The 24,759-nt window shown below is 42.3% G+C and overlaps 2 protein-coding genes and 1 non-coding gene across 9 annotated transcripts in view; 1 reads left to right on the top strand and 2 right to left on the bottom strand.

Moving 5' to 3' along the window:
- Nucleotides 1-18,068, bottom strand: part of Helq (helicase, POLQ like) — a 48,545-nt gene extending 30,477 nt beyond the window's left edge. For 2 of the 7 annotated variants that reach the window (XM_055594504.1, XM_055594503.1), the window contains exons 1-9: nucleotides 17,680-18,061; nucleotides 15,722-16,430; nucleotides 11,703-11,881; nucleotides 10,796-10,996; nucleotides 10,343-10,415; nucleotides 8,811-8,908; nucleotides 6,056-6,154; nucleotides 4,029-4,174; nucleotides 2,165-2,404 (exon numbers count right to left, since the gene is read on the bottom strand). In XM_055594504.1, coding sequence (XP_055450479.1) covers nucleotides 2,165-2,404; nucleotides 4,029-4,174; nucleotides 6,056-6,154; nucleotides 8,811-8,908; nucleotides 10,343-10,415; nucleotides 10,796-10,996; nucleotides 11,703-11,881; nucleotides 15,722-16,430; nucleotides 17,680-17,859 — 1,925 coding nt within the window. In that variant the 5' untranslated portion in view covers nucleotides 17,860-18,061. Of the gene's footprint in view, nucleotides 1-2,164; nucleotides 2,405-4,028; nucleotides 4,175-6,055; nucleotides 6,155-8,797; nucleotides 8,909-10,342; nucleotides 10,416-10,795; nucleotides 10,997-11,702; nucleotides 11,882-12,580; nucleotides 12,612-15,721; nucleotides 16,431-17,679 lie in introns of those variants that run through there. The other 5 variants (XM_055594507.1, XM_055594502.1, XM_055594506.1 and 2 more) reach the window with 5 other exon arrangements.
- On the bottom strand, nucleotides 8,451-8,555 carry LOC129667159 (U6 spliceosomal RNA). The gene has a single exon (XR_008718705.1). It is a non-coding gene; the product is annotated as a U6 spliceosomal RNA (small nuclear RNA).
- A 46-nt stretch (nucleotides 18,069-18,114) lies between the features above and the next one.
- On the top strand, nucleotides 18,115-23,577 carry Mrps18c (mitochondrial ribosomal protein S18C). Its single transcript, XM_055594510.1, has 6 exons — nucleotides 18,115-18,243; nucleotides 18,949-19,010; nucleotides 21,331-21,414; nucleotides 22,613-22,670; nucleotides 23,319-23,378; nucleotides 23,458-23,577. Exons 1-6 carry the CDS (start codon nucleotides 18,162-18,164, stop codon nucleotides 23,532-23,534), a joined length of 423 nt encoding a protein of 140 aa, XP_055450485.1. The 5' UTR covers nucleotides 18,115-18,161; the 3' UTR covers nucleotides 23,535-23,577.
- Nucleotides 23,578-24,759: the final 1,182 nt, after the last annotated feature.

Below are 24,759 nucleotides of genomic sequence, written 5' to 3'. Positions count from 1 at the left end.
CTCTCCAAAGGAAAATGAAGAATCTATCATTTTGCCTACATTATCAACTTCTTTATTTATAAATCTCAACAGACTGTCTAGATTAACAAATGACTGAAGAAAACAAACATAAAAGAAAAGCAATGAGAACACACAGAATCACTAAACAGAACAAATAAAATAAGAAACAGTAAAGAATGTTGGAAAAATTTAAATAGTATCCACAGAAAATTCCAGAGGGAATCATATCCACTGTATAAAAGCAGACGGCTACAATAAGCATAATAGAATTCTTGAAAATTTAAAATTCACTTAAAGTCTAAAAGAAAAAAAGGATTTTGGGGTGATGGTGCTGGGGTTTGAACAGGGCTTTCTGGGTGCTAGGCAAATGCTCTGCATTGTAGTTCTTCCCAGCCCACTAAAGAACCTGATTTTTATATGGAAGGTAAAACTGGAGGAAAAGAGAGCTGACAGCTCGAACCACACATCTTTGCCTCAGTTTAGGCAAGTCACAGGAGAAGAGAATGAAGACGATGGAGGGATGAAATACAGAAGCGACTATCAACTGTTAGTTTAAGATGAAGAAAACCGTACAGCTCAAGATGGAGCCACTCACAAAGTGCCAAGCCCCAACGGAAAGACAAGGAGGTGGGGACTGTTGGGGTTATACCATCAGGCTGCAACCTGGGCTCCAACCTTGCCTTGAAACTCAGTTATTTGACGTAACATTCAGTAAGTTTATTATTGTTGTTGTCGTTGCCCTGGCTGTCCTGGAACTCACTCTGTAGATCAGGCTGGCCTCAAACTCAAAGATCCACCTGCCTCTGCCTCTCAAGTGCTGGGAAAGTTAATTACTTTATAGACTGTAATTCCATAAAATGTTGGTAATAAATCGTGAGGGTTCAATAAATAAATGCACGTTAAGCAGCTAGGTGCCAGGGTGGGAGGCGGTGACGTGGGAAAGGAGGGAATGACACAACAACTATAGTAAGTACAATCACTCACCACGAGGAAAATTTGAGGTTAGAAGGGAAAGTGTAAGAGCTGTTGGAGGGGCTGGCTCAGTGGATAAAGGCGCTGGCCTCCGAGACTGAGCACCTGAGCTCTATCCCCAGGGCCCACAGGGAAGATGAGAAAACCAGCTGACTCCAGAAGCTGTCCTCTGACTGGCATAAGCACTGTGACATGTGTGCGCCTCTACCCCATGATATGATAGAAAACAGAGCTTTTGGAGAGGAGGAAACACAGATCCACACAGAAACAAAACACTGGTCCCATGCTGGGAATGGTGGTGCAGGCTTTAATCCCGGAAGTTGGAGGTAAGGGCAGGCGGACAGTCAGGTCTACATAGTGAGTTCCAGACCAGCCAGGGCTAAAGTGTGACCTGTCCTAAATAGATAAATATATATGAGTATAGTGATGATCGCATAATTAATGACTATGACATTGAGACTTAAGACTGTATGCCTGAAGAAAAACATCCTTCTTAACATTTATAAAAATTTTGTGAAAAAAGTTATTTGCTAGAAAACCCACCATATTCATAACGGGTGGTGGTGGCTGAAGCAGCTGTGGCGCACACCTGTAATCCCAGCACTTGGAGAGACAGAGGTAGCCAGACCTCTGTGAGTTCAAGGCCAGACTGGACACACAGGACAGCCATGGCTACACAGAGAAACCCTATCTCAAAACAAACAAGCAAGCAAGCAAACAAACAAAAGCTAATGCATTCAGATGGCTTTAATCAGCCCCTCCCCTGTGGACTGAATACATGTCCTCATATATGTCAAGCAAGGTTTTAGCCACTGAACTCCACCCCAGACTGGCTTTCCAAAACAAACCAGTTCACTAACAGCTCAAGGAAATCTGTTAAGTGAACTCTCCAGGTGATGTCAAATCGTCCCAGAAGCAGAATCAGATGCTGGTATCACAGGACAGAAATCATGTCTCTGATTCCAGCACTAAGTGGGAGGCTGAGGCAGGACCCCTCCAGGTCCCAGCCTGGGCTACAGAGACCCTGTCTCACAAGTTGAAGACACAAACACACAAATGAGGGTGCAAAAGGGAGGAACCTAATACCAGGAACTCTGTTTTGTCATTAAAATGTTAAAGGCAGCAAGCCCACTCCGCAGAGAAAAGCACTTGACTCATGTCACCCACCATCGAAGCAAAGACGACAGCTCACCTCCGTGCGGGCAGATTGACCCCTGCTGCCAGGGTGGATGTGCAGGTGAGAAGGCAGAGCACACCTGTGGAGTAGGCCTCTTCCAGAAGCTTCCGTTCATCACTAGTTAAACCACTGTGGTGATAGGCAACTCCGAAAGGGATGGTGCACTTCAAGACAGGACACACTTTCCCATTGCTGACGCCCCTCAGGTTTTTAATCACTTCGCTCTTTTCTTTCTCTCTGTGGTTTAGATAGTCCCTAGAAAAAAGGTCAGTTAGGCACATCAGCCTGTGCCGGGAGTAACGGCTCAGCGGTTAAGAACACTGACTGCTGTTCTAGAGGATGGGCTTCAGTTCCCAGCACACATGGCAGCTCACAACCATCTGTAACTGCAGTTCTAGGGCATGCTCTGAAGTCGTGTGTGTGTGTGTGTGTGTGTGTGTGTGTGTATGTGTGTGTGTGTGCGCGCGCGCGCGCACATGCATGTACACAAAGCATCCATAAACATAAAAATAAATCTTTGAAAGGAATATGAGCCCTTGAGTTATAGATAGACATAACATAAGTGCTGACAATGTTTTTAACAAATCATGTAAAGATCCTTTTAGCTATGTATTGCTTTTATCACATAAGTATACAAAATGTTCTCTGTGTGTATTCTCTATGCATGGGCATGTGTTTGTATTGTCTACAGAACTGTAAACATGTCTCAACAAAGAGGCTGAAAGGTTGACATCAGATGTTTGTCTCCTCATTTTCCACCTTGGTTTTTGAGATAGTCTCTCACTAAACCTGGAGTCCACTAGTCGGCAAGACTATCGGCCAGTGAGCTGCAGGGAGCCTTCTGGGGAGCCTCCTGTATCTCCCCAGTACTGCATTACAGGTGTGCAACACCATGGCTGGCTTTCACAAGGGTGCCGGGACCCAAACTGGGTTTTCTGACTGAGCCATCTCCCCATAAAACCTTCTTTTAATTAATCTTACTTCATTAACCATTGAAAATACCCTCTACACCATTTTGTGGATTATAGAACTCTATGGATACTTCACCAAAGCTAAGGAGAAGTCTAAAAATTCATATAAACACAACACTTTAGCTACAATTTCAGAAGCTTAATGGACGTCCTGAACTTTCCTCCTATACTTCCTATGGTATCAGGTTTAGATTCCTGTTCTAGATGCTATGATTACTTCTTCTATAATAGAAATGCTTTATGGGAGATGGTTTGTTTTTAAGGCATAAATGTTCTGCTCTGAAAATGCAAACCTACCGTAGGGCAAAAATAGTCTAAACCCTAGCACTTGAGAAACCTCAACAAAACCAGCTCAGTAGCACACTGTAATTCTAGCACTCAAGAGAGGCAGAGGCAGGTAGAACTCTGTGAGTTCGAGGCCAGCCTGGTCTACAAAGAGAGTCCAGGACAACCAAGGCTACACAGAGAAACTCTGTCTCGAAAAACAACAAACAAAGAAACAAACAAAACACAGCTCAAACTCTCAAATCAGCACATTTCTAAAGTTTGTAGGAAATTACATCTAGCGCCCAGACAAGTTAAGAAAAGAAGGACAGTGGTTAACACACAGACGGCTCAGCTGCAGACATGACTGGCCTCGGACCTGTGGTGATAGCAGTTATCCTGCCCTCGATGTACACAGCCTGCCTGGCTCTTTCCCAGACGTGTTGACTGGTCTAAGATGCAGCTGTACCCTAGGTCACTGCTCAGCCAAAGCTTCAAATCTAAGCCTCTGTGGTGGTCACTGTCCTGTAACTCTGGAATATTCTACTTTAATGTGAATTTCAGCTAAACTTTAAGGTCAATCCCTTCAGAACCTTATAAAACAATATGATGCTCTGTTAATTTTTTAAAAAAGATTAACATACTTGCTTAAAAATTTGCACAACATTTCTGCTACATTTTCGCAGTTCTTCTTAGTAGGACAAAAAACCAGGCAGGAGTAGTTAGGGATAACTTCTGTCACCAGGGCTACCAAGTGGTCCGGATCCATCCTTTTCAGGGCATCAGAACACTGCAGAACAAGAAGCCATGCATACGCAACCACAAAAGTGCATCAATTTTCCCGTGTGAACTGAAAGATGAGTTTTAAACATCTCAGTGATCGCACTAACAAAACAGAAGATGAAAACTGTATAAAACATAAAATATTTACTTTTCTTCTTAGGTTATTCGTTAGAGATTTGTTTGGAGTCATATTTAGTCTAAAAAGAGACTTAACTAATTAAGAATTAAGGAAGTGAAAACAGTTCAAGTTAATAACTCCATAATATGCTCATCAAAGCAGAATGAAGGCCCAGAGGGAAACGAGGATTAATGCTGCCAACAGTTAAAGGACTTCGAAGTAACTGTTGCAGGATATTTGATCCCATTTTGAACCCAAAAATTGTGAAGTATAAAACACTGTTTCTTGTTTGGTGCGATTGAGCCCTATCACAAACCTTTAATCCAAGAACTTTCTGTTTATTGTAAACCAGTGATTATTGTGTGGTTCACCCAGCCCTAGCACACATCTTTAATCCAAGAGCTTTGTGTACACAGGATTTAATAAAATTAACCCTAGGTCACGAGGCAGAGCAAGAAACCAGCTGACAGGGATTAAAGAATAGAGGGGTATTAAATATAGCGTGGAAAAGAAGAAAGGGCTTTTTGAGCTTTTAGCTATATAGCTCTCTGGCTTTTTGGGCCTTGCGCTAACAAGCCTTTGGCCTTGAGTTTTCTGGCCTTTTCCTCCTGGGCTGTCATCTGAATTAGTGAGTTTTTTGGGTTTTTTTCCATCTGGACCTGAGCTGAGAAGGAAGGTCAGCTGGGTACTTTCTCTTCCTCTCTGAGCTAGCAGGTTTTCACCCCAACATCTGACTCCCGAGTCTTTACTGGTAAAATAGAATGGTTGGGACTTTCATTTTTTTTCTTTTTTGTTAATATACAACAACAAGAAACAACTTCTTTTACTAATACAGTCAGATTCCCTAACACTTTCAGAAATAAAAAAAAAAAAAACAAAACTACAGTGAATTATGGCAGTTTGTCAGACTATGCAGGGAGGAGGAACACAGAGGACATGAAAGGAAAGGAGAGTCACCTAACAGCTCCTTGGTGACTGTTACTTTGCTGAAAACTAAGATATGGATTTAGAATAAACCTCACAAAACTCTAACGCTGTGAGAGAACTGCTTCCCTTTTCAGTAACCAGGTGCAAGCCATTAGCATGCAGACATGAACCCCTCTATAGACCAACGTGTCCACTGCAGACTACACATTATTCTTTCGTTGTTTCTGGATGAATGACATTATCTAACGGATATGTCTCCAAATACTCACAGTTCCGGAGGCAACAGACATCTTACTGGTTCATTAATTAGACAGGTGCAAACAACCTAGTAAGTACTTCCTCAAAATTCAGTAGTCACTTGAGTAAAAAGCATCCTACTTAACTAACACAAGTGCTCAGTAACAGGACATGTGGACACGAGGTGTTGCCCTTTCAGACTAGTTAGTCGGCTCTACACCATCCGGTTCTACTAGTTTACACACAGTCCTGTTCTAGTTCTCACACAGTACTATACACAGCAGCTCTAAAATATCCTCTTCACAAAGACATGCCCAAGGAAGGACTCCAGTATGATCTGATGCTAAGCCTGGAACTAGGGTCTAGGACACTAGGATTCATGAGGACACGGGGAAAGTGTGTAACTTGCATGTGAGGTCCTGGCTTGACCCCTGTCAACGCAAACAAAACAAAGAGGAAACCAGCTGCATTCATGTTGTCGGTGTCAGCTCACACACCCTTCCACATCCAGTTTTCCCCTAAATATAAGCCACACGAGTCTGCTGCAGTGCCCTAGCACACCTAGGCACAAAGGAGGCAGCCTGCATTCAAGGGTTTCTATCATACCTTGTAACTGAGGAGACGCGAGAAAGTCATGCCATTTGCAGCTCTGCTGTCTACCTCATATATTGTGTCATTTACTTTCAGGTATTCTTTTAATTCGACCTTGAGTTAAAAGAAAACAGCCAATTAATATAAAACATTTCAACAAGGGTAGCTACACAAAGACCTCAGCTTTTCTAGGATATGGTAGACAGGCTTCACCCTAAAAGTTCCAAAACTGTCATTTCCCATTGCCTCTTTTTTCCTTTACATAGTAACAGGAATATCCTTAAACAATTACTTCTGAATTGAATAGTATACATTCCAAAAGAAAACAGATACTTTTGTATTTGTTGTAAGAAGTAGGACTGAGAGGCTGGAGAGATGGTTCAGTGTTAAGAGTGCTTGCTGCTCTCCAGAGGATCAGAATTCAGCTCTCAGCACCCACAACAGCTCCTGAAGGCCGATAATTCCTGTTCCAGGGGGTGTGATACCTTTTTCTGGTCTCTACAGGCACCACAAACACATGGCAGACACTCACTCAGACACATACACATAATTAAAAAGTAAGCAAGTACTTAAAAATAAATGAAGGTCTCAAAAGACTAAAAAAAATAAATAAATAAATGAAGGAATAGATGGTAGTCTTCACATTTTCTCTCTTTTTGTATTATTTCTTAACAAAAAAATCTCCAGCTTTCTGTGCTGGTCACCACTTTTAATTTTAAATGCCACTTAAGTACGTGCAGACAGAAGGCTTGCGACAGGTTTTCTTTTGGTGGCAAATGTGCGTAGGTGTGTACGGGCACACGCACAGCTGCCTGTGTCATGCACGAGCACTCACATGCGCACATGCACGGAAGGCCACACCTCACTGCCATTCTTCAGGCACTGCCCACCCTGGTTTGTAAGATAGGTCTCACTTCCCTGAAGACTGCCAAGGAGGCCAGGCTGGGCCTTGTCTTAGCATCGGATTTTAAGAGGGTGAGCATGCCTGGCTTTTCTGGGGACTGAACTCAGGGCTCCTCGCTTGCAAGGCCAGCACTGTATCAACTGGCTTCTTGATGCTTTTTTTTTTTTCCCCCTTGGTTTTTCGAGATGGGGTTTGTCTGGATAGCCGTGGAACTTGCTCTGTAGGCTGGCCTTAAACTCAGAGATCCACCTGCTTCTGCCTGGGATGAAAGGCACCAAAAACAAGGAGATTTTTAATTTGACATCTACGGTCAGAAAACATTTCCTGAAATTTTTAATATTTTGTACAAGTGTAAAAACAAGAAATTTCAAGGTACTATTTAGTGATCCTCCAAAAACTGTTTTCTGAACACCTAGACACAGAACACCTATACTGGCACTTGAAACAGATAGTATATGTACATTATAAGCTACGTACGTAACTATGAATTACACCTTTTACTTCAGTCAAGCACTCGGGAATGCTGCTGTTAGGTTTAAATTTAACTGCATGCAAGCCAAGTACAGTGATGAATTGTGACCCCAGCACTTGGGAAATAAAGGCAGGAGGGTCAGGAGTTCAAGTTCATCCTTGGCTAGGCAAATAGTTCCAGGCCTGTCTGGGATACAAGAGACCTTTTCTCAAAAACAAAAACAAAAACAAAAAAAAGAAAAGAAAAATAATTCATGTCAAGTCTTACTTTATTTTTTACAAGTACTGAGCTACCAAAGCACAAGTACTTGAAAAGATTTTAAAAGCTTTTTCCTTGACAGGGTCTTGCTAGATAACCCAGGCTAGCTTTGAGGTCAGTATGTAGCACAGGCTGGCCTAATACTCAAGATTCCCTGCCTTAACCATCCTGACTGCTGGGTCACATGTCTGTAACATCCAGCTTAGCTAAGAAACTTGCTTCCTTTAAGGGAAAAGATGTTTTCAGAATCCACACATGTATTAAATCATTTCCAGCCCTTATCTCCCTCTGTTCTTTTCTTTCTCAAATTCATGACCTCTTTTTAATTATTGTTGTGTACACACACACACACAAGCATTTATTTACACACTAACACACGAACATTCACACACGAGTTCGTTCAGCATTGCTTGTATGTATAAGTGCTTAGGTCTGACCATTTGAAACTGGTTTATCAGAGTGCTCATCCTTGAGAAGCCTGATTCTCCTTGTCTTATTTTATTCCACTTATTTATGTGCATGGATGTTTTGCCTACATTCTGTGTGTACCACATGTGTGCAGTGTCCCTGGAGGCCAGAAGGCACTGAGTCCCATGGGACCAGAGTATATAAAAACTTTGTGAGCCATCACATGGCTGCTGGAAATTGAACCTGGGACTTCTGGAAGAGCAATCAGTGCTCTTAACCAAAGAGCTGTCTCTCCAGCACTGATTCTTCCTTTTAGCAGCCACTGACTGGCAGTAGCTCTGCATTTAGGGGTGGGGCTTTGCGAGACTAAAAATATGGAGTGTTTAATTAATTTTCATGTCATCCTTGCTGGGGGGCCATGCTAATCATCCGTGCTGTGCTGATTTTAGCACATGTGTTGCTAAAGTAAGAACCGAGGTAAACTTCTCAGTGTTGACAGGTGGCCAGGGTGGCTCATGAAATCTTGCCCAATTAAAAAACCGACTTCAGATACTCAGAAAATGAGTTCTGGGAAGACTCATTCAATAACTGTTCCCTGGGGCTCACTCTGCAGTCACTGTTGCAGGTGGTATAAACACATCAGGCCTCACAGGTGACACTGCCTTCACTGCTTTTATATCTAAGGTGGATACATAATAACCAATACAGTGCAAACCTTGGGTACATACTGGTCTGAACTGACTGGTGTAATATTCAGCTTTAAGGAACTCCTGTAGGTCTTCTACGTTGTTTAATGTTGCACTCATGCCGATAATTTGGGTTGTTTCTAAAAAACAAAACAAAACAAAACAAAAACAAAAACAAAAACAAAATTAGGAAAAATGTGCCAATTATGTCCTAGAGTAATTTCAGCAATACTTCAGTGCTACATTCTGCCTGAGTGGTCTGGAACCTGGGAACAAAGAGATGAGGATACAAGTTGAAAGCCATCATCTGAAATGTTTAGACCAGAAATGTTTCCTATTTGGGATTTTTACCAAATTTTGGAATATCTGCATACAAATAAAGAAGAATCTTGATGTGACCTAAGTCTGACCACACAATGTTTGTTTCGTGTATGCCTTAACCGCTCAAGCTAACTTTCATGCTTTACTGTGACTGCATTTTGACTGTGTCCCATCTGCTGAGGACAAAAACATTTTCCATTTGTGGTGTTATAATAGCACCCAAAAAGTTTTAGAACATTACGAATTTCCAATTTCCAGGCCAGAAATCAGAAATACAGCCAAACTTATACTGTCACATAAATAAGGAATTAGACCATTCAGGCAGCCTGAAAGGACATGTCGTGAGACTTGTAAACAAATCAACAGGCACAAACACACTGTGTCTCTGCATCTGACGGCTGCAGAGCATTCAGCTAGATGAGCCCCAGACTCCTTAAAGCAATACCAGCATCTGACCACGTGGTGCTGACTGGCCTGGAACTCACTATGCAGCCCAGGCTGGCTTAAAGGTCACACAAATCCTCCTGCCTCGGCCTCCTGGGTGCGGAATTACAGTGGTAAATTACTATCAGTTAGTCTCAAATTTTCGTGTTATGTGGAAAGTCTCTTATGTTGTCAACTTAAAAAAAAAAATTTTGAGAATCCAGGCATGGTGATGCAGGATCCTAGCACATGAGAGGTAGAAATGGGTAGATCAAGGCTAGCCTGACCTACATGAAACCACGTTTAAACGCTTTGACCTACATGAAACCACGTTTAAAAAACAAAAACAAGGGGCTGAAGAGAAGGCTCAGTGGTTAAGAGCACTGGCTCCTTTAGAGGTCCTGAGTTCAATTTCTAGTAACCACATGGTGGCTTCCAAACATCTATAATGGGATCTGATGCCTTCTTTTCGTGTGCAGGTGTACATGCAAATAGAGCACTTGTACACATAAATCTTTAAAGAACACCACCACCCACAATGAAACAAAGCTTTAAGCCTTAGCATGCCTCTCCATTGATACTGTCTCATGTCTTGAAGTGTCCATTCAAGTTACTGCCTGAAAGAGGACAAGGTAGACCAGAAGCTGAAGACGCAAGCAGGGAGGCTGACCAAGGCAGGCTGTGCTAGAAATATCGGGGCTTATGCAGAAAGTGAGGAGGCTAATAAAGGAGGCGAATGGTAAAGCTGTAATTGGGTTTACATTTGTAAAGCTCTTCTTATCTACACTAGACAAGTCAGGCTTGGAACTCAACTAGAAGTCAATACTTACTGCTCGTGTAGAGGACTTTTGCCAGGGTCATCTCCAGTATGGCACCACGGCTCCCTTCACCAATCATGTGCAACTATGCGATTTAGAGGTGGGAGTGGGGAAAAACGAAGTCAGTTTTCACATACTCTCTATATAAAACAGCTACTTTGTGCAGAATGAGTCTGTATTGGATATGAGGACTCTAGTACTTATATACACTTTCACTAGTGCTTTAGGTTAGCAAAATTTGGGGCAGCATCCTGACACATCTGGGAATCAGTAAGTACCATATAAAATGTCTCTGCAGACACACATTCAGAATTTAAGAAACATTTGCTGTAAGAACAAATTTAAGATTATCCAGCATGGAGTGTGTCTGCTTGTGCTTTCTGTATACTAACTAATTTGGGTTACTGAGGATCCAAACCGTAGCTGGGAAAATGAGCTAGTTTAATAAACAAGATGTTGACCAACCTCATCGACGACAAGCAGACCTAGCGTGCTGATCCTTCCAGTTTCAATCAAGGAGTTCACCAGGCTATGCCCTTTTTCAATGGTGGCAATGTATAGCGATTTCTTTTCCCTCCTTTTAGTTGGAGGAAATCTTCCTTTGCTTCCAGCATATTCTTCAACAAAGAACCCAAGTTCTATACCAAAACTTGATAAGCTGGAAATCTAGAACATTAGATAAACAAAGAAACAAACGAGACAGTTACAAGTGCTCACAAGCAGTCTCTTAATACAAAACCGCCTCCATCTGTGGGTCTAACCTAGGAACGCCTATCTAACAACTGCTGGGTTTATGATCTTTACAAAGCAAGTCTATATAACTTTTAAATTAATTATTATATGGGGGTGGGTGTTCTGTCTGCATGTCTATCTGTGCACTGTGTGCATACACTGCCAGAAGCCAAAGAGGGCGATGGATTCCCTGAGCCTAGAGTTCCAGGTGGTTGTGAGTTACCATGACGGTGCTTGGAACTAAACCCACCAGGTCTTCTGGGAGAGCAGCCAGGGCTCTTACCATCTCTTCAACCCTGACATGTGTTAACTTTTAAACTATATAATATAAAAATAAATTTCACTTGTTTCCTTTTATATAAGAAACCCCATCAGACTGACTCACTCTGATGAGGTAAGGAGCTAGTTTCTGCTTGAAAATGCTGGCTAAATATAAATGGAATAGTTAAGATACTGTTCAAATCAACAGTAAAAAAAAAAACAAAACCCACAAAACTATATACAATTACTGTTTGAAAATACTCTGTGCTAGTTTTGTACATCCTAAAAATATCATGAATCAGTTAATGGTGAATCCATTTATGCTAGCTTTAGATCTTCAAATGTCATTAGAAAGTAACAACTGTTTAAACACACACACCTTTTCCTGGACAATCGCCACGTACGGAAGGATCATTAAAACATCTTTCTGTCGGCAGAGCAGTTCTTGTAGCATTAAAATCTCAGCCACAAGGGTTTTTCCGCCACTTGTTGGCAAGGAATATATTAAATTTTTTCTTTTTTGCACAGAACTTAATGTTAAACAAGTATGCTGCCAGTCTGCAGAATTTAAAGAAAAGCACAAGAGATTATTTCCCCCTTCCGCATCCTTGATTCTGAGAAGAATCAAGTATCTCAATGCGGCATCTTTTTCCGAGGATAAAATGCCTCTGACTGTACACAGGCAGCAAGTCTGAGCGCACAGCTTGTCAGCATGTGGAGAACTGGCTCACCCAACAAGAGTTACAGATGCAGGTCTCCAATTCCAGCAGGGCAGACAGCAGCCTAGACAAGGGGCCCTTATCTAGAGAAGCGCAGTATAAGGACCTGTGTTCCTTCTAAACTGTTCCCATGTTCTACAAAGTCACAGGCTTACCTCCCTCACCCATCCAAGAGCTTCTCAGGCACGAACGGGGGGAAGAAGAAAAAATAATTCATAGGACCTTGCGAAAACCAGAAAAATCTCCAGTTAGCTCTCTTATGGACCTGAGCGGACCATAATGGTCCATTGGTTCCTAACAGTCCAAATGGTATTTGATTGGTCCAAATGTCATCTTTAAAAAGGACTATTTAAATAATAAAAGGCTTCAGTTACTAACTGCTAACCCAGGGTCACCCCCCCCCCCAATACAGTGAGAAATAATTGATGAAAGCGTAACGTGTGAAAACTAGTGATGAAAGCATAACAGTATGTGAACACCAGTGCTCTGAAGAATAATCTAAAGGTTGAGGACATAATTCAGCTGGAAAAGTGCTCACCTAGCATGTATGAAGGCCTGGGTTTGATCACCAGCACCCCATGAAAGAGATGTGCTGTCTTGTGCCTGCAAGCCTAGCACCTGGGCAGTGCAGACAGAGAGATCAGAGGGTCAAGTTTATCCTCAGTTACATAGCTAGAGGGGATTCCATGGCGCCCTGGATCAAAATGATAATAATGGAAATAAGTAACTGGACAGCGTGTATCAACAATCCTCAAAATGCATACTAGTATTTGTGTGTGTGTGTGTGTGTCTGTTTAGTCTGCATATATGTATATGTACACAGACACGTATGCATGCACATGTGTGTGTGTGCACATGTCAATGACTAGTTATATATTACCCTGGTGCTGAGACTTGAACCCAGGTTTCCTGGAAGAGCAGTGAGTGTTCTTTACTGTTGAACATTCTCTGTAGCCCAAGTAGTAGTTTTTTATCATTACAAAACCAGGAGAACAAAGGAATAGATATATATCAAAAGAGGCTCAACTGTAATCTACAGGATCAGCAAAACAAACAGGACGGAAACCCCCCCCCCCCACATAAACCCCAGAGCCGAGTGCAGAGAGAAGAAACCACTGTACAGTTTGTGGGAACACTGGCCCCACAATCTTCTTGGAAAGCGATATAGCGGCATGCAGAGTGACTTTATGAGCCTTTCTTCTAGGACTCCCCGTCCACATGAGAGGGCGTATATAGTACGTGCAGAATGTTTACTGCATCATTGTCTAACAGATACTACGGGGGGGGGGGGGGGCGAAGTTAAACGTTTTTGCAGTTATGGAATTCACAGCTTAAATATGGGAATCTCGGGCCAGTGAGAAGGTTCAGTGGTAAGGTTGTTTGTTGCTAAGCCCGGGTCTGATCCCAAGGACCCATCCTCTGACTCACGTGCCCACACACATACAATTACGCAAGATAAACACATGGGAAAAAGTTAAAAACTGAATCTAAGAAAACTCCAAATTTACCTTAAAGGGCTTGAACATATCGTTTTAAAAATTAAAGTAAAGCTGGGAATGGTCGTGTGGATCTTTAACCTGAGTACTTGGGGGTAAGGAAGGGCAGGCAGATTGCTGTGAATTCGAGGCCAGACTGATCAAAATAGAGTTCCAGGCCAGCCAGTGTTACCGTGAAACCCCTCCTCAAAGTAAGACATTAGAACAGTTATCTGAATAATAGATACAAACAACTTTCTCTTTTACTGACTCTTTAAATACTTAAGAACTTTTTGCTTTGAAAATATTAAGCTTACGGGTTCAGCTCAGCAGTAAAGTGTGGGCTTAAGGCACAAGCTCTTAGGTTTGTTCTACAGGTCATGAATAAACCAAAGCATTAAAAATGTCAACAAAGTCCTTCCGATTGGTACTGTCAGCCAGTTTTCAAGTAATTTGTCACGTATTTGGCAAAGGATCTAACTACACTACAAAACAATTGTTTTGCCCTATCCTGTTTTTGTCTTTTCTAATTGATAAGGTGCTGTTTAGGTAACAGGTTGGAGTTCCACTCTTGTCTTCGCTTAGCACTGTGGCACAGGCCTGTAGTCCTGGTAGTTGGGATGCAGATGCAGGAAGATCATGAGCTTGAGGCAAACCTGTGCTACATGAGATCCTGTTTCAAAACATGAAGGCTGGGAATGTAGTTCGGTGGCAGAGACTCTATCACGTTCAACGTCCTGGGTTCAATCTCTAGTACTAGAAAATACCTACACACGCCAAAAGCAAAACAACAGCAAAAAAGGTAGAGCCCTAAACTCCTGCCCTCAAGGAATCACCCTGGCAGCAGATTCAGACTGAGCAAAGTAGCCAGTAGGAGAAGGGCAGAGAAAAGAAAGTTAACATGTAAAGGGGAATAGACAGTTCCTTTGGCATTGTTGAAACATGGTCTCAAGTGGCCCACACCAGCTTTGAACTTGCTCTGTAGCTGAGAATGACCTTGAAATCCTGATCTTCTGACCTCCACCTCCTGAGGGGAAGACTGCAGGGGTATACACTATCCCCTGCTCTGGACTGCTGGCTCACGGGCCATGTGCCTCACAACTTAGAATATCTTGAATGTTTTGTTTATGTGTATGAGCCATAATCTAGTCCCACAGAGGTCTGAAGAGGGCCTCAGGTTCCCTGGAACTGCTGTTACAGATGGCTGTCAGACGCGATGTGGTGCTGGGAACCAGATCCCAGCCCTGAGGGAACAAGCACTCAGCTGCTGAGCCATCTAAAATGTCCTAGATCTATCTGTCTGTCTGTCTATTTATTTTGAGACTGGGTTTCTCTGGGTAGCCTTAGCTGTCCTGGACTCACTTTGTAGACCAGGCTGGCCTCAGCCTCCCAGAGTGCTGGGATTACAGGCGTGCACCACTGTATCCAGTTAGTGTCTTAGATTCTTCCTGTCTAAAGTTAGATTTTATTTTCCTGTCATTTTACTTCTCCAACCTAATTTGTCTTTTGAGTTGAAAATCCATATGTTCAAATAGTTCAACAATTCCCCAAAGGACTTCCAGAAACATTTGTGAAGTGACAGCCGACAGAGTGATCAACTAGTAAGGCAGCGGCTGTCCCTGTGTCTAAAATAGTGTATCTGAAATATATGCAAGGACCCAAGACTTTTGAAAAACATCACATAATTATTATCACTGCAGTCTTTTTGCACTTCAATCTTAGCTGTCTTTAAGTGTGTTTAAATTGCTATTACTGACTCCTTTCACTTAAGATTCTAAGCAACTGAAACAACTAAATTCCAAAGAAATAATAAAAGGTCCTCAGAGCAGAAGGAAAGTCAGAAGCAGAGTGGGAAAGGATGAACACTCGGTGGTGAGGTCAGGAGGCGAGCATAAAGCTAAAAGCGTAAAGGATGTCTGGGCTTAGATACCTTACTTACTCTTTGTAACTTAAGAGAGGGCACAGAGCGTAAGTGCACTGCAGACTACACAGGCAGGAGACAAAGCCCGGACTCTCACTTGAGAAGGACAATACATAGGAAGGAAAGACGTCCATGATAGGGAGGCAGGGCTAACACAAGCTGATACTCTGATCATTGCAGATGAGAAACAGAATCAGGGAGCCACCCGCTTCCACTGGTTTAGATTAATATCATAATACTATCTGAATTATAAATCTCGTTTCTGTTTTATAAAACGTATTACCATATAGTTTTTTGATTCCTTTCAACTGAACATACAGGTCTCTCACTTTGCTGGGGAGTGAATAAAAAGGGCCAAGGTCATCTGACGGTGACTCAATTGCTTCCTTAACAATGCTGATTTCCTCACATAGGAGAGTCTCTTTGAGCTGTTTACTCCTAGAAATCACTGGGGTTTGGGCCTTGGCATTCCCAGTCATGGCACTTTTGAGACTGTCTTTAATGCTTTTCCTCCTGTTCGTCTCTGAAGAAGTGCTAACGTTAGAGGCGTCGCTATTTTGGCGAGGTTGCTCTACACGGCTACAGGCCAACTCTTCATTCAATGGCTTATGTGAGTTTCCGACTCTTTCCTTAGTAGACTGGTCAGCCAAATCATTTGAAGAGTTCTGCATACTTTCAAAGTATAAAATCTGAGAAGAAGGTACATCAAACCAGAGGTCGTTTCCAGCTTCTGGCCCAACAGGGACACCGACATCACTCTGGCTCTGTACACACTCATTAGTCACAGAGGCAGTCAAGCCGCCTACAGCACTCACACTGAGTTTCTTTCCGATGTCTCCTGCACAGAGAGCTCCGGTGGCCGAGCCTGTAATGTGCTCCCTATGTTCAGGCAGTTGCATGTATTTCTGTTCCAAGTCATCAACTTGAGCTAAAAAGGAATTTTCTGTAAAGCTGTCGTAGTCATTAAACATGTCTTCCTCACTGTCATTTTCCTGAAAGCAAAGAAACATAAATGAATTCCATCTTCATAAAGAGTAAAACACGTTCCAGCGAAGGACTGTCCAAATACATCACTACATGCACATTATCCTCTGAATACGTATTATCATCCCCAGATAAAAGAAACAAGCCCAGAGAGTTGAACTGACTTCCCTAAATAGTACTGCTGGATTATTATGGGATATCAGGATGCTTAAAAATATTTTTTTTTTTTCGAGCTGGGACAGGTTCTCAAATAACAGACTATGCAGTTTTGATCTTTCTGCCTCTATCTCCTGAGTGTATCACCATACTGGGTTTTATGAGGTGCTGAGATCAAATCCAGGGCCTCATTCACGCTAAGTAAGCATTCTACCAACTCAGCTACATCCCCCATGCATGCTTAGTAAGCATTCTACCAACTCAGCTACATCCCCAGCTCAGCCCAAGGGGGAATACTGAAATTCAAAATTATTTATTTATATTGGTGCTGAAGCTGAGCCCAGGGCCTGCCCCAGGCTCACTGCTGAGGCCCCAAACCCAGCCTTTGGGATTTTAAAGCCTGTGTTTAAGCATTAAGGAAGAGAAGAATGGTAGCCATCTCTAAGGTTGTCAGTTGAATAGATGCTCCTGATAACTGCGGTATTTCTGGCCCAAGCACTGAAGTAGAGGCTGGCCTCTTACCACATCATGGTTGTACCACTAGACACTAGAAGGAAATTCTTTTCTGAACTTGGAATTGAGACAAGAGTGTGCATTCATGTAGGGTGGCTTACTCAACAGAAAAAAAGTAATCTGGGAGGTAATATTTATTAGAGTTAGAACTTTAGTTCTCAAGTGCCCAGGACCCAGTTACTAGACAAATGGCTAGTTTAATAAAGTAACCAGCGCGTAACGGATCATCAATAAAAAGTTTCATTAGTAAAGTAGAAACGAGGCACTCGGAAGGCTGGCCTGCCCTGTCAAGCCAGTTACCTGCCCCGCGAGCAGTTTTTACGACAGGGGGTGAGGGGAGTGTCTAGGTTTTACATCCACTTAGAAGTCGGGGCTTTAAGGCAGTGTCTCCCAAGTGCTGGAGAGAATAAGGATAGCAAAGATGAGAAGAGCAAGCGAAGGCCACTCTTCTAGCCGGTCTGCGTGTGCACCTGGGAAGAAAGCGGTTTCAAGCCCGCGCAGCAGTGGCCGGGGCAGGGGACGCGGGGCGGCCCCGCAGCCCTGGGTGATGACGGGACCAGGCTCGGCGGGGAATCGGCAGGGCTGTACCTGCGCGGGCTCCGGGCTCCCGGTTTTCCGTCTGCGGCTCCCGGTTGCCTCTTCCTCCTCCAGGTCCTCCGCGGGCTGGAGCTCGGCCGGGGCGGGGGCGGCAGAGAAGCTCTCTAGGCTGCCCCGGTTTCTTTTGCGGACAGACACCCGCCGGCGGATGCGGGGAGCGCCGTCCTCCATGACAAGGGCCGAGCGACCCTGCGACCCGGCCGCCCTCGGTCCAGACCGGAGCTAGAGTCACCGCTCCGCGGCCGTGACCAGGGTCCTAGCATCAGCTCTGCATCTTTTCGCAGCGGAGCCTGTGTGCCACGTGACTTCCGGCCCCGGGAGCGCGTAAACACAGAGGTGCCGCGCTTGACCTCCTGGCCGTGTTCGCACCGGAACCTTTGCAAAGAGTCTCCGGGGCCAACACGGAAAAAGTACCGGAAGGGACCTGTCGGAGCGCGTAGGGAAGAGGAAAGGAAGGGGAAAGGCGGAGAACCATGGCAGCTATGGCTGCTGTGTGCAGTGCTGTCGGGAGGAAGAGCTTGACAACAAGCCTCACAGATCGCGGAACTTACGCGGGTAAAGTGTCAGGCGTAGCTTTGCAGCCGCAGTCTGGTTCCGATTGTCGATGGCGTCTTTGCTGTTAGCAAAATGACTTTCGATACGGCTAGGTTTAAGATGGGTGGGAAGCTCGAGTCGCTCTAGACTGGTTTCTTAAGAGCTGAAGAGGACTTTGAGACGTAGTCAACTCTTAACTTACATTGTTTGTTCCTGTGCTTTTCTATCGACACTTGAATCTTTTTTATTTTCCCTTTGGAATGACAGTACTTTTCTGTTGCTTCTGTACGTATTTCCATTACAAGCTGGTAACTGAAGAAAGGTTTGAAGTTTTATAGGAGAGGATATATATGTATGTTCTTCATCCAAAGCCTTTGGAATTCCTCATTTCGAACCTATTTTGTCCCAAACTAACAGGACGTTATCACTTAGTAAAGAGAATACGAAACCTGTATTTCATGCCGTGCGGGGGGTGTTTGTTTTCGGACAGGATCTCACTATTTTGTAGCTTTGGCGGTCCTGGAACTCACTGTGTAGACCAGGCTGCCCTTGAACTGACAGAGGTCCACCTGCCTCTGCCTACCAAGTGCTGAGGTTAAAGGTAGTGCACCACCGTGCCCCGAACTACATCATACCTGTTGATTCATCTAGCCTTTTTGAAAATTAAGTGTCTTTGTTAGATATTCAGAGAATGAAAATAATTGTGTCATTGCCATTTCTCTTAAGTTACAGCGCTGTGGAGAAGATGTTGTTCACAGTATAATCAGGTAGCCAGCAATAAGGACCTGGTAAGGACTTTTTATTTTTTAAAGAAAACGTTATTTTATTATTTGTGTGCACATTTTGGGAGGGGAGCTGTGGAAGCCAGAAGAGGGCTTGGGATTCCCTGAAGCTGGAATTAGAGGTGGTTGTGAGCCACTGGATGTTGGGATTCCAACTCCTCTCCTCAGTGAGAGCAGCAAGTGCCTTTAGCCACTGACATCTGGCCAGTCCCAGATTTTTCTTGCTAATTCATATTACTAATTCATTTCCATTAATTCCTAACTCAGCCCAATTTTTTGTATATTTGGATTTTAGCTATAGGACAAAACAAAATAATGGTTACCTTGAATTCGGAAAGTATAACTTACTGACAATAGTCACTTACCTTTTGAAGGTAGGCCTAGATTAGAGTCTTCTGTAATATGTTTTTCTTCCTAAATATTGAATATAATATAATTTGAGAATTTTTAAAGATAGCTTGAGTAGATAGGATAATTGTAGATAACAGAAATTTGGGATGTCACTATCTTTATCTCAATTTTGACAGGGTACCTTGATAAGAGATCTAAATTAAAGTTTTGCATTAGACTATTTAATCAGCTGCTTCTAAGCTGTAGGCATATTTTTATGGGTTTAAAGTTTGGACATGGCTGAGGGTGCCTCATCACACCATATAAGTAGTTAGCTAGAGTTGAGAAGAATATAGCTTGTATCTCAATTGCGTATACATTAGACTGAGAAAATTCAAGGCAAGCTAGATATGGTGGTATACACATTTTGAAATAACACTTAGGAAGCTAAGGCAAGAGGATCTTTTGAGTTGGAGGCCACCCTGGGCTACAGCAACAACAACAAAAAATCACTTTCTGGTCTTTTGGCTAAAATCAAGTGTAAAAAAGAAAGAAAGAAAAGAAATCTTAAGGACCTATTAAATATCAAGGAAGTTGTCTAAACAAATGTATATCCATCTTAGTCATTTAATTCATACATCATACTTTAAAAGAACAAAGGAAATATGCTCTTCTTTTTTAGGTCATGTGACTAATAAGTTTCTATCTTCTCCAGAGGAAAAAATGCACACAATCACACTAATGTATCACAAGTAAGATTATAGATTTCAAAGCCCTTTCTAAATTAAGACCCTGTGCGAGGGTGTGGTGGTACCACCTGTAACCTCAGCATTTGGAAGGCTGATGCAGAAGGCTGCAAGTTTGAGACTACCGTGTGCTACAAAGCAAGCTGTAGTACAGCTGGGGCTACATAGTGAAAACCTATCCAAGAAACACAAGAAACAAACCAGTAATAACAACAATAATAAAATGCACGGAGCAGGAACATAGTAAAGGGACTGTGATGAAAAAAGAGTTTGAAAGGGCAGGGGTATAAAAGAGGTCAGTCATGGAATACATATGTTGTATTAGTTAATCCTATTTTAAAAGCAGAAAAAGGTGTTATTGGGGATGAAGAAGGGAACCAACAGGAGGAGAGGCAGGATGCATAAGAGCAGAAGGTAAAAAGAACAAAGTATAATTACACATCCTTGCACCACACAAACATGTACACAAATGTAATCTCACACAATGAATGCTAACCAAATATTTAAAAGTTTCAAATGTCTATACTGGTGACAACTATTCCTATAAAGGGAGGCACTGTGTCAGAAGCAGCAAGGAGAGAAAAGCCAGAAGGGCCCACAGAGACTTATATAGCAGTCCATAAATGGGATATTAACAACCTTTTGTTGTAGTAAGCCATGGAGCATCATCTATAAAATGAAATAATAAAAAAACACCTTACAGAAAATTTGGGGATGAGTAAATGACTTAGCACATGCATACTTTTAATGAATCTAAAAGAAAATGAATGATAAAATTATATGTATACTAAAGAATTGTCTTAAGATAAATTTTTAATTGAATTAATTTTAAATAGCCTTAGATGCTTTGGTTTTTGCAATCCACACAAAACAACTTTATCAACTTCCTTATCTTGGAAGTCCTTTTTTGCAGAAATGATACTCCATTGCATATTTTTTTACCTGGTAATCTCTCTTTAGCCAGATTAACACATAATAAAATGCTTGTACTAAAAAAAAAAGTAGAAATGGGGCTAGGCGTGGTGGTACACACCTGTAACCCCAGAACTTGGGGAGGCAGAGGCAGGCAGATCTCTGTGAGTTCAAGGCCAGCCTGGTCTACAAAGTGAGTCCAGGACAGCCAAGGCTACACAGAAAAACCCTGCCTCAAAAAACAAAAACAAAACAATAAAGTATAAATGTAGTTGTAGTTTTTAACTTTCCTCAGTCTTAACACATTTTGAGACTTTTTTTTTTTTTTTTAATCCTAGCCAATCCTAATGGAAAACCCCTATAAGGAGCCTCTTAAGAAGTGTGTCTTGTGTGAGAAACGTGTAGATTATAAGAATGTACAGGTGAGCGTTAAGTTTACCACTGATACTTGATTGGGATTTTGCTGTTTGCATTTTCTCAGGTTATGTCACAGTCATTAGGCTGTATGTAGGACAGATTCAGCAACTTCATGATATCAAGTCTTGTTATAACTTCCTGTGTTCTGTCTCTTCAGTATTTCACTATTATTTGGCTTAGTAGTTTGCCTTTTCACTGTTTCTGCACAGTAGCTCACTGCGCATTGACAGACATGAGTGCTTCGGGAAAAGCTCTTCTTGTGACCTTTGCAGTTTACTATCATATGCTATTGCTTTAAATAGTATTTCTCCTTAAACTTTAAGCCAATTAAAAGCAGCAAATTTAGCTAGTCTGTGGTGATGCACGCTTTTAATCCTAGCACTCGGGAAACAGAGGCAGGTGGATTGCTCTCAGTTCTAGGCCAGTGTGGTCTACAGAGTGAGTTCCAGGACAGACATGGCTACACAGAGAAACCCTGTCTGGAAAAACCAAAAGTGAAAGTAACAAATTTGGGGAAAGTGAATGATATTAGAGTTAACTGTTTACATAGTAGTATAAAATGATAGATGTTTGAATGGAAAAAAATTATAAAAACTACATTACAGCAGACGATTGTGGGAAGAACCAAGCACAGTGCCTAGTATCTAGAAAGTGTTATAAAGGATTCAATAAGAGGGAGCTGGAGAGATGGCTAAGAACACTGGCTGTTCTTTCAAAGGTCCTGAGTTCAATTCCCAGCAACCACATGGTTACTCACACCATCTATAATGAGATCTGGTGCCCTCTTCTGTCATGCAGGTATACATGCAGGCAGAACACTGTATAATTAATAAATAAATCTAAAACACACACACACCCAGAAGAAATTAAATGCCCCAGTCTGTCTCCAAGTAGCTCAGTGATAGCCTGTCATGCTGGAGAGTGCTGCAGTAAATGGCTGTGAGCAGCAGTGTGTTAGATGCCCTTGGGAGTCGGTAGCCACAGGGCAGGTTATCTGATTCATGTTACTTGACCATGTGACGTTTTTGATACACTTTTCAAAAGATGCCTTGTTGCTACAGGGTGTTTCCTTTCATGTTATTTTGTCTGAAATGTATTAAATGTTGACTTAACTTGGTTTATAATTTTTTTTTTAATTTACACACTCTAGGTTGAATAACAAATATACTAATAGTACTTTTTCCTCCAAACATAACCCAACAGCTTCTGTCCCAGTTTATTTCTCCATTCACTGGACGCATTTACGGAAGGCACATAACAGGTACCTTTTTTATCATAGAAAATTACATGTATATAAGAATCACATTGTTTCTGTTATTTCAGGAGACTGGCAAGTCTTCAAATCATGCCAAATCACTATTAAACCTGCTGCCACAGGGACTGAAGTGAGGTCTTTGGGGAGAGTTTTCTGTAGTGCAAGGAAATATTGCCTTTACTCACACTTAGCTACAGGGTAACAACATACAGAAATTTGGAAAACTGTATCTTGGGACTGGAGTTAAGTCCGCAGCACCGTAATCAGGTAGCTCGTAAGCACTTGTAAATCCAGCTCCTGGGAATACAGCGCATCTGGCTTCTGTAGGCATCTGCACTCAATAAAAATTAATAAAACTAAATTTATTTTAAAATGACGATCTCTAGACTAAAACTTAAGTGTCAGCAACTGGCAGTTGTATCGAAACTGAAATTTGTTTTTTTTTTTTTTTCCTCTTCTTATGTAGGGCCACATGGTTGTCATTAAGTTGTAATAACAGAATTGAGTGTATGAGAGACCAAAGAACCCACAAATGATTTACTTTGCTAGTTCTTCACAGGAAAAACAAAAACAAACAAACAAACAAACAAAAACTTGTACATGTAGCATTAGCATTTTCTGATGTATAAGAAAGCACCTCTAATCTTTGCACAGGTCTTTGTGGAAAGAAACAGAAAGAAATAACAAAGGCCATTAAGAGAGCTCAGAAAATGGGTAAGTGTACCTGCACAATGGAATTGATCTAAAATTTTGCTCATTGTCTTTGTCAAGAACTTTAATTATCTCTTTACAGGATTTATGCCAGTGACATACAAGGATCCTGCGTATCTCAAAGACCCTAAAGTTTGTAACATCAGATACCGGGAATAAATTTTGTAAAGTTACTGTCAATAAACGTGTAATTGCTTGTCAACACTGCCCCAAACTAACTTGAGAAGAAATGCCCTCTCTACACCAGTGAGTGTTATCTGGACACTATGCTTACAATGGTAGTTGCATTGTTCACTTGGGTAACATGGGTGCCACAGTCTATTTATGTAGGACCTGAGCCTGATTCTCTTCTTAAAGATGCTTTTAGGGGAATGGTTGTAAAAAGGCAGTGTTCTAATCCCATGGGACTGGCTGTGGAGTTAAACTTGCTTGGAGTCATTTTGGTTTTTTGTTCGTGTATGCACATGTGCACAGGATTTTTTGGAAACCAGAGGTTGATATTAAGGTCTTCCTCAATGTATCTCCAACTTTCTGTATACAAAAATGACTCATTTCTTTCTGTGCCAAAATGAGGGCACATGTGGAGGTCAGAGGTCCATGTGCAAGCACTGGCTCTCTCCCCTCAGCACAAGTCTCCAGGCTTGTCAAGTATTTCAGCCCACAGGACCATCTTGCTGGCCCATTCACCTTATGTTTTGAGATGGTCTCACCAAATCTGGAGTTCACTTAGGCTAGAACAGCTGACTGACATACCCAAGGAGCCTCTTACCTCTGCATCTTGGTGCTGGACTCCATGTGCATAGTGCTGTGCTCAAGTACAGACAAAACTGTGCTTGGCATGAGTCTGAGAGCAACTTGTGAAACCAGGTGGTCAGGCTTGTGCAGCACTTTACCCCAAGCCCTCACACTTATGTGTCACTTCGCTGGCCTGAGGTATCTCCTGGGCTTGGGGAGTCATTTTCTCAGTAGTAAATGTTAACCGACTGAGGGTTCTCTCTGCAGAATGTGTGCTGGGATTGATACCGGCCAGTCTATCCTGGCCCAGGAATACAGAGTAGTCCTTACACGAAGGCATGGCACAGTCACAGTCTTTCAGACATCTGTGATGTGAGTAGAATGTATTGATAGCTGGGGCTCTCCTTTCCCTGCCCTGCGCACAGGACCAGTTAGATCATCAGTAATTTGTACAGATCACCCTGGGTACTAGGTGACTTCAGAAGTACCCCATATAATTAGTGCATGTCACTGCTAGATGTAATTATGTCTTACGTAGCTTCTCTGGGAAGCAAGTGGAAGAACAAGGGAAGAGTGAACTTGTTAACATCTGCTTAGTGAAACATAATGGAACCCTGTATGTACACTTGACATACAGATGACAAAGACA

Source organism: Psammomys obesus, unplaced genomic scaffold (genome assembly GCF_907164565.1).
Source record: "Psammomys obesus unplaced genomic scaffold, mPsaObe1.curated_primary_1811, whole genome shotgun sequence".
Lineage (NCBI taxonomy): Eukaryota > Metazoa > Chordata > Mammalia > Rodentia > Muridae > Psammomys > Psammomys obesus.
Note: the sequence above shows the minus strand (reverse complement) of the source record. Positions and strands in the feature narration are given on the sequence as shown.

Bases quoted from the DNA above. Each gene is read 5' to 3' on its own strand.
- Mrps18c (XM_055594510.1), top strand. From the start codon at position 18,162: ATGGCAGCTATGGCTGCTGTGTGCAGTGCTGTCGGGAGGAAGAGCTTG. The intron at 18,244-18,948 runs GTAAAGTGTCAG...ATTTCTCTTAAG, and splicing joins AGATCGCGGAACTTACGCGG to TTACAGCGCTGTGGAGAAGA. The intron at 23,379-23,457 runs GTAAGTGTACCT...ATCTCTTTACAG, and splicing joins TAAGAGAGCTCAGAAAATGG to GATTTATGCCAGTGACATAC.